This window comes from Adiantum capillus-veneris, chromosome 3 (assembly GCF_014529385.1).
Source record: "Adiantum capillus-veneris isolate H3 chromosome 3, ASM1452938v2, whole genome shotgun sequence".
In the NCBI taxonomy this organism is placed as follows: domain Eukaryota; kingdom Viridiplantae; phylum Streptophyta; class Polypodiopsida; order Polypodiales; family Pteridaceae; genus Adiantum; species Adiantum capillus-veneris.
The window spans coordinates 100,848,929-100,858,102 of record NC_140933.1 but is presented as its reverse complement, the minus strand read 5'-3'; the positions used below and the strand labels follow the sequence as shown (position 1 = coordinate 100,858,102).

At 43.5% G+C, this 9,174-nt stretch overlaps 1 protein-coding gene across 1 annotated transcript; it reads left to right on the top strand.

Moving 5' to 3' along the window:
- The first annotated feature begins 208 nt into the window (after positions 1 to 208).
- LOC147461394 (glucan endo-1,3-beta-glucosidase 11-like) lies at positions 209 to 2,367 on the top strand. The gene is made up of 2 exons (XM_086508958.1): positions 209 to 469; positions 1,139 to 2,367. Exons 1-2 carry the CDS (start codon positions 421 to 423, stop codon positions 2,266 to 2,268), a joined length of 1,179 nt encoding a protein of 392 aa, XP_086365084.1. The 5' UTR covers positions 209 to 420; the 3' UTR covers positions 2,269 to 2,367.
- Positions 2,368 to 9,174: the final 6,807 nt, after the last annotated feature.

Genomic DNA, 9,174 nt, shown 5'->3' with positions numbered 1-9,174 from the left:
TTCTCAATTTCAATTTAAAATATAGAGGTAAATTTCAAAATTTCTAGGTGAGATTAAATCATTAAACCGTTTTTTTAAAGAGAGTACAAGAACTTTCTAAACCGTTCAAAAATTTGTAGGTGAGATTAGACCGTCTTTTCCAGCACTCCTTCAAGGTCTGCCTTTCAGCACAAAGCGCTCTCTCTCTGTCTCTGATCTGTCTCTGATCTGTCTCTCTCTCTCTCTCTCTCTCTCTCTCACTCTCACACACACACACACACACACACACACACACACAGGCGCCCGCGCGCGCACACACACTTTGCAAAAGGACTCGTTAAAAAATGGCCTTTCGCTGTACTGCTTTTAATGGATTACAGCTTTGCCTCATAGGTCTCCTTTGCAGGTGGAGGCCCAAATCCCTCTCTGCTGGCAGCTCCGATGGAGAGCTTGAGTCTCTCTTTTTGGGTTCTGGTCTGCATGCTTGGAGGTAAGGCACCTGCTGTCATTGCCTCATCTTGGGATCACTCAAGCAACCAAAATGGTTGCTTTATCTCAACTGAACACTAACAGGGTGACTCTGTGTAACCTCTGGATTTTAATTATGGATCCCTTACACTAAGGCATTTTATGCAAACTTGCTTGAGCTACTAATGCATATATGTCATACAGAGAGGGAAGATGGTGAGGCAGGGGAGGGAATCCTCATGTGCGCACGCATCAGGAACATGCCCGAAACATTTCTGTGCATATTCGTGCGCCATCTTTGTAGCTGGGAGCTGTTGTTTTCTCCAGGGTTGAGCATGTTGCCCTCATGGGTGCATCCAGTGACAATGAGGAGGTCATATATGTGATACAGAGAGGGAAGAGGGTGATTGCCCGTGTGCGCACGCATGGGCACACATGCCCGAAACGTTTCTCTGCGTATTCATGCGGCATCTTTCTAGCTGTGAACTGTTGTTTTCTCCAGAGTTGAGTATGTTGCCCTCATGGATGCATCCATTGACAATGAGAAGGGGTTAACTCATAATTAGTGTGTGCGCACTTGCGCGTGTGTGTATGTGGGCGGGGCAAGTGTAGCATGGAACATTCTACTGCTAATTGTTAATGCCACAAACCAAAACTAGAGCTTAAATGCTTAATTTCTTCAATTTGCAAGGTCTGGGCCTCCAATCCCAAAAAGCTGCCTTAGGAGGCTCACTAAACATAGGCATAAATTATGGCATGGTAGCAGACAACTTGCTCCCTCCTACTCAAGTGGTGAGGCTGCTACAGTCCATTTCCATATCCAAAGTGAAGATCTACAGTACCAACCAAACAGTCCTTCAAGCTTTTGGCAACACCGGCATCTCCTTCATTGTCGGTATTGGCAATGAAGAGGTCCAAGCTCTCACCTCTTTAGAGAGTACCATGGAGTGGTTGTACGAGAACATCTTGCTGTATGTCCCCAATACACAAATCTCTGCTATTGCCGTTGGAAATGAGGTTTTCTCCGGCGGCGATACCACTCTCATATCCTCTGTGATAAAAGCCATGCAAAACATACATTATTGTCTCTCATACCTGGGCCTAAACAACAAAATCTCCATTTCAACCCCTCATTCTTTGGCTGTATTAGGGAGTTCATATCCTCCTTCGTCTGGCGCGTTTCTCCCCGAGATTGCCTTACCATACATGAAACCATTGCTCTCCTTCCTCTCATCCACAGGCTCTCCCTTCATGATCAATGCGTATCCGTTCTTTGCTTACAAAGCTAATCCGAGCACGGTCTCCCTTGACTATGCACTATTTTTAGAGAAGGTGGGTGTAGAGGACAAGAACACAATGCTTCTGTACTACAACATGTTGGATGCCCAAGTGGATGCGATTTACTCGGCAATGGCAAATTTGGGCTTCAAGAATGTGAGGGTGATAGTGTCAGAGACAGGGTGGCCAGCAAAGGGGGATGCCGACGAGGCTGGAGCAAATCCGGAAAATGCGCAAATGTACAACTCTAACTTGATCAGGAGGGTGGCATCAAGAGAGGGAACTCCAATGAGGCCAGACATACCATTGGAGGCATACATTTTTGCATTGTTTAATGAGGATTCGAAGCCAGGACCGGCATCAGAGAGGAATTACGGCTTGTTTATGCCAAATGGACTGAAAGCCTATGATTTTGGCCTTGATGATCCCATGTCTTCCACACTCTATACTTTAGCTGGTGATTCTTCAGCAGCTCATAAGCTGGTTGCCGCTCTCCGAGTCACTTTGTTTGTGGCCTATTTCATTGTCTTTGGCAATTTGTAGCGCATATAATTTGTAGCCATCCTGTTCTATTTGTTCACAACATCAACATATAGCTCCATGGCCTATAACCCCCTTTTATCTTTTGGCATATGCTTAAAGTTTTAAACAGGATAGGGGTACAAATTTTTTTCATGTTTATTTTTGGCCTGCATAAGCCCTTAGTGGGCTCCTTCATCTCTCTAGAGCAATAACTGTTCATCGTTGGATTAAGCTTATTTTGAGCTATAGCAAACCATCGGATTCAACTTGTGGAATACGGCCACATGGCCAATAAATGCGTTATTATGACATTATCTCTCTCTTGAATAAATGCGTTCTCACAGCTAGAAGTTCGACGCTTTCCCGGTTAACCCCGGAGAACTGTGCACTCTGATATTCAAGTTTGATAAACTCGACCGGGGTAAGAGAGTGCAGATGTAGCCAAAGAATGGGCTACAGACTTTATGAAAAAAATTCAAGCCATATACTTTTCTAAATAAAAACATTAGACCCCAAGTTTTGCCAATTTGATGCAGATGATTGATAAATTATCAATCAATGAAGAAGAATCGATACGAAAAGAACTCTCGATGAAGCAATGGGAGTAACACTAGACCATGTGCGTGCTAACAAGGGTATTTTCTATACGAATATTGTAAAAGATTATATTTTCTTCTATAGATTAACATGAAACTCAAAGATGTATCAGATGAGCGTATGATCATGGGATTTGAGCTGATAGTAAGTTGTCTAGATCTATATGAAGAGGCTATTCAAATCATATGAGTAGGTCCAAATCAATATGAGTACATGCAATTGCTATTCAAAGCATATGGGGATTTTTGACACACCTTTGAAGAGTCCGTTTTTTAAGTAAGTGCATGTGTTTTAGCTTCACAAATAGAGCAATCTCTTTTTCATATGGAGGATACTATAGAAGAAATAGGTAATCGATTGTTTGAGAAGATGTTGAGATATATGACTGTCGAGGGGTCTATTAAGTGCCAAGTTAGAATCCGTGGTCGATGCACATCTGTTGCAGACTGATACCAGATTGGGTCTCTCACATTTTTTCTTAAAGGAAAACTCAAAGCTAATGGCTATGCCATTAGAAACCTATATGATGTGATAAGGAAGCTACCTTTTGTTCTATAATCATCTCACATAGGGATACCATGCGTGTGGATTGTCTACAGGTATGTGAAGAATCATTAAATTAAAACAAGGTGCATGTCATGATGTGAAAACTTGACTGAAGACCATGGATGGATCATGTGATACATATGAGTAGGAGCAAGAGTCTATGTATGTTGGTAGAGAAGTGCATACAAATGAGGATGTTGCAAAACAAGAAGAGGATGATGTCATTAATGTTTTTCTATGTGGCTTACATGGATGTGGATAAACATGTGGTGATACCCCTAATGATGGGAATGCTTATTCAAAGGGGGTGCATGTCTTACAAAGGGACAATGGGATTTCAATAGGCACACACATTTTTGAAGAAGACCAGATAGAGGACTTATGCATAGAGAAATCTATATGTGTGACTGATAGTCCAAAAGTAATAGATGCAAAGAATGTTACTGAGCTTCCATGTGTCAAAGTTGATGATATGGGAATGGGTTAATACCAACAAGCACATAAGGATCCCAAATCTAGACTGGGCAAAGATGGTATGAATCATCTACCAAGGTGGCAAGGCAACCAATTTTTTTAGAAGATTCTTGCTAGCTTCTTTGGAGGATAAGCATGATATGGATTTTTAATGGTATTTTTCTTGTTTTTCTGATTGTGTAAGGGATCTTATGGTTTCCAGTGAAAGTGAGTAGTTTTTCTTGTGTGCATACCAAAAGATAGATTCTATTGTCAATCACCAATGGGGTTTGAGCGCTTCCTCTTGATTTAGGATGAGTTTTTATGTATTGCAAAGATTACATGTGCTATGTAGTCAACATGATGTTCAAACCTGGTAGATCCAAAAACAATTGGAGACACATTCAACATGGTTGCACGGTATTGGGCCAAGATATGGTGTTGCATTATCCACAGAAAACACATACATTATGGGTATTTGTAACCACATATGCTAGAAGGATTTTATGAATCTCCAATGTTTGGACAATTTCTTCTTATGGCACTTGATCTAGGTAGGTATGAGAGTAATTATAGGTTATGAAAGGTTATCTATGTGTGCTCTATGGATGGGGATTCATTAAATGAATGGTTCACTATAGACTATTAGGCTTTTGTATAATCTTGGAGGACTCATGAAGTCGAAGACTGCGTGTAATTGAATTGATATTTTACTATTTATTGCAGTTGATAGGTGGAAAATACTTGACCAATCTAGACTTATGCGAACGGATATATATTTTATATACATTTTATATACATTTTATTATTTGAGTGCTCTTTTATGAGCTTTGGCCATTTATGACCGGCCAGCCAATTTGTATTCACTTTGACCATTCAAAAATCTATAAAATAAATACGTGCAAGAGGGAAATGGTCACTCTTGCACAGGGGGAGATTGTGCCAAATGCTTGTGTCTTTGTTCTCTCCTCTCCTCTCTTCTCTCTGGCGGTGGAGGTGGAGCACTTCGCTTTAGGAGGTGCACCTGCATGCGCTCTTCTACTCTCACTCACTCACTGTTTCTCTTTTTTCGTGAAGGTTCCGCGGGAAGTGTGTGCAAATGCAAGTGCGAGAGCAGAGAGAGAGAGAGAGAGAGAGAGAGAGAGAGAGAGAGAGAGAGAGAGAGAGAGAGAGACCTACTTTGGGTGGAGTGCACAATAACGTTGTCCTGTTGTTGCAGCTCCTTATTCTATTGCATTAAAGAATACGTGTATAATATGGTTAAATTAGTAGATGGGTTAGTAGTAAGTGGGATGTCCGGCCAATTGGCTTGAATCCCAACAAACTCCCACTTGAAGGCCAACGCAGCCCAAGTGACCTGGTATGTACAACCATGAAGCAATCTAGTGGTTTCAACCTATACCCATCAACTCATTGCAATGTGTAAACGGCTCCAAAGCTAAGCCTTTCGTCAAACCATCTGTTGGGTTGTCGTCAGTGTGCCCGGGGAGGTCACCTAATAAAAATGTAATGTATCACGTGAGTTCAACAGAAGGGTATTTAAAGTTCTTGAAATTTATAGAAATATATATACAAAAGGGCATTATTTTTTTAAATTTGAAAAAAACTTACAGATTTTAAAAGAAAAGGGTACATTATATTCTTAAGAAAATTCACAGATAAGGGGTTTTACAAACATGTCTTGAACGCACGTGATATGGTAGTTTTACACATAGTGAACCCCCCGAGTCAGTGTGTACCTTGACCAAATCAATGAGCTTTTTGGCCAAGAAATCTCTCACGAGATGATACCTGACTTCAATGTGTTTCGATTTGGAGTGAAACACGGGATTCCTTGCCAATGCAAGAGCGCTCTGACTATCACAATATATCACTGGAGTCTCATCAATGCCAAGATTTTTGACTAAGCAAGATAACCATACAGCCTCTTTACTTGCATCCGACAATGCAACGTACTCTGCTTCCGTAGTGGAAGACGACGTGCAATCTTGAAGACATGACCTCCAAGATACTACTGCTCCAGTAAATATGAAAACATAGCCAGATGTTGATCTCCTATTGTCAACACAACCCGCATAGTTTGCATCCGCATAACCCACGATGGATGCATCACTATTCCCAAAGTGTAAACACCTGCCGACTATACCTTTGAGGTACCTAAGAATGTACTTCACTGCTTCCCAATGCTTGCTGCCAGGATTTGCCATATATCGGCTCACCACTCCCAATGCAAAAGAAATGTCTGGTTTTGTGGCCACCATAGCATACATGAGACTGCCCAATGCCAAAGAATATGGTACCTTAGCCATTTCAGATCGCTCAGGATCAGATTTGGGTGCATCTTCCTTGCTGAGTTTCAAGAATGCCTGCATTGGGGTACTCAATGCTTTCTCCCCTTCATATTGAAACGCTGGTACAACCAAAGTGTGCCGACCCTAGAAGGTGGCATAGGCAGATATGTGCAGGCTAGCAGAAGCTTGGCAAAATGTTGGAGCAACTAGGAAGATCATGGCTGACAGGTAGCAGCGGAGGTGTATGACTGATGCGGTTTATAGGCCAAGGAAGGCTCCATGAGGGGCTCATTTGGGGAGCAAGTGAAGGAGATGCGAGGTGCAGTCTTTGGGTTCAAGAATGAAGAGCTTGAAGTGTTGAAGGATCAGGTCCAAACGGCTCATCAAACAGAGCTACAGAGCCCATGTTATGGAAGGTTAAAGATTCAGTGTGTTGCAGATTCTTTCCGGATAGGGCAGCTGAGGATAGGTGGTCCAAGTGGAGTGGAAGTCAGGATATAGGCGTGTAGTGCTCAATTTATGGGGTCTACTTGTGTTTTCAGTTTACAGATACGAGCTACGGATTGCATTTTATTTCCAATTGAAGTTTTTCTGGGGGCTAGGTTGGTGCCCACTTGACCACATGGGGAATTGTGCAATATGGCGTCTTTTGAGTTGCAGCAAGGTTCTACAGCGGGATATGCATCATATGGAGCTAGTAGGAATTGACTGCACATCAGACAAAGCCCAGAGCAGAAAGATACAGAAGTCTGAAGATTGGGTTCCTGTGTCTGGTGTTGATTGCATATGAAAATTTGTTTTTTTACGGCCTCAGTTTGGGGGCTCGAGCACTCTGAAAGTATGGCTAGAGCTAAGGGGTTTCAAGTCCACAAAATGAGTTTTTGGCTGGACTTTGCAGTTTGGGAATCCAACACTGGAAGAAGACATGGGAGCCTAGGAAAGGAAGGCCAAGGAAAAAGGCTATGTTTGAAGGAAAATTTGCAATGCCTTAAGAGGCCATGGAGCCTGGAGCTGCCACATGACTGCTTGATAACCCATATGAGTGGTGGAAAGACTAGTCGACGGGGTATTTAGCCTAGCCCGTGAGGCTATTATAAGCATACGATGGGAGATGGGAGCTCCTTGGTGCCTTGGCGATGGAGGCCCGTAATGGGCGTTGCGTTGGCGGCCTGCGGCCCTGTACGGGTGGCGGCCCGCCGTTGTACTTGTTGGAGATGATGGCGCGCTGGCCGGCATCCGGCGGCGTTGCTGTGTGTTGTCGGATGACGTGGCATCCTATAAGCAATTGTGCGCGCGCCGATGAGGGCCTCTTTTGGAGATTAAAGGGATATACCCCCAATATGCCCATCAAGGGGAGGGTCCCACGACGGATGATAGAAGAGCCAGAGGGAGAGAGTCACAAGGCTGGTCAAAGGCGAGCCAAGAGGCTAGTCTTGCGGCGACATCTAGAGTAGAGAGAGAGAGAGAGAGAGAGAGAGAGAGAGAGAGAGAGAGAGAGAGAGAGAGAGAGAGAGAGAGAGAAGATGACTTCAAGGCGGCCCAAGGGTCCAAGACAAGCAAGCAAGAGAGCATGTAATAGAGGGGTCAAATTAGAGAGAGAGAGCCTATCCAAGAGGTCTCCACAAAGCCAAAAGGGCAAGTGCAAGGGCGGACAAAGAGCAAAGAAGTGTGCACCATGCAGTTGCCAAAAAAATCAAAAGTGCCAAGTGGTGGCAATGCAAGAAAACTTCTAAAGGGAGCTTCAGTTAACTGTACCAGCTTGGTAGCTCCTTGTTTTTTTTTCTTTTTTAGCCTTAGCCAAGCCTCATAAAAGGGAGGAGAAGTGATTTTTTGAGGGCTTTTTTTCCAGAGAGAGTTATTGGAGGTTTGCAAGCTTGCCATTGCAGCTGCATACATGATTGTAATATCTCCCTATGCAATACTACCAAACCTTTGCCCCTATTTCTTGTGTTGCTTCTCCCCATCCCCCTCTTTTTCTCTCGTTCTTTGTGTACTTGCCAGCGCTTGCAGAGGGTTTGCCTGCAGCTTGAAGGGTGTTACCAAGAGGGCAGAATCGGGGTGTCTTCTGAGTCGAAAAGGGTGAGTTGAGCAGTGTGGGTGTGTTTGTGCTGTAAGGTGTTTTTTGCAAGGTATGAGACAGTTGTTCTGTATGCTAAAGTGGAGTTATTAGTGCAAATTAGCCAATTTGAAGGTGTTGTTGGAGAGGTTAGGGGTGCTATGGAATCCCTGGGCTATAGAGAGGCAAAAATTTTGTGTGTTGGGTGTGTTCCCTATTCCGTCTCTCCATCTTCTGGTGCCCCCCTGAGGAGCTGTCTGATGCTCCAATTTGACGTTTGAAGCATTGTTTTTTAGCCGACAAAGCGGTTGGCCAATGGTCGAGGTGTTTGAAGCTGACAGAGATGGTGGAGCCAGGTTTTGGCCCCATATTTACGGGCATTGAAGATCTCGAGGATTGGTTAGCAGATTTTGAGTTATGGCTGTTGTCGATGCGTATATCGATGGATGCAAAAAGGTTGCAGACGGTGCAGCTGTTGATGCAAGGACGAGCCAAGGTGTGGTTCTATGGTTTATAGAGCAGTGATTGAGAATGTTGGCAAAGATTGTAAAATCAGTTTTTGGAGCGGTTTTGGGAAGTGGTTACGGCAGAAGAAGCTGGTACAAGGCTGAAGGTGATATGCCAGGATGTAAGTAAAGATTTCTCCATTTTCATTGAGCAGTTTGAAGCTTGTTGGAAGCAGTTAGAGGTTGCTACTTGGGTCAAAAGCAACCAGTATTTGAAGCTGTCAAAGCTGCTGGAGTGTTTGCATTCGAGGAATAGAGAAAAGGTAGAAGACGGTGCAAATACCTATAAAGACACGGTCTATCTGGCAAAGATAAAAAGAAGAAAGGTAAAGCAGAAGCTGGAGCTTGACATGTTGAAACCTGCAGATTATATGCCTGTTGCGGGTGTAGCAGAGTGTTCTTTGGTTCAGCCCAAGGCAGTTCCAAGTGCTCGGAGTGCCAAGCCTGTTGAGGTAAGGCCTACTGTTGGTTATGTTCC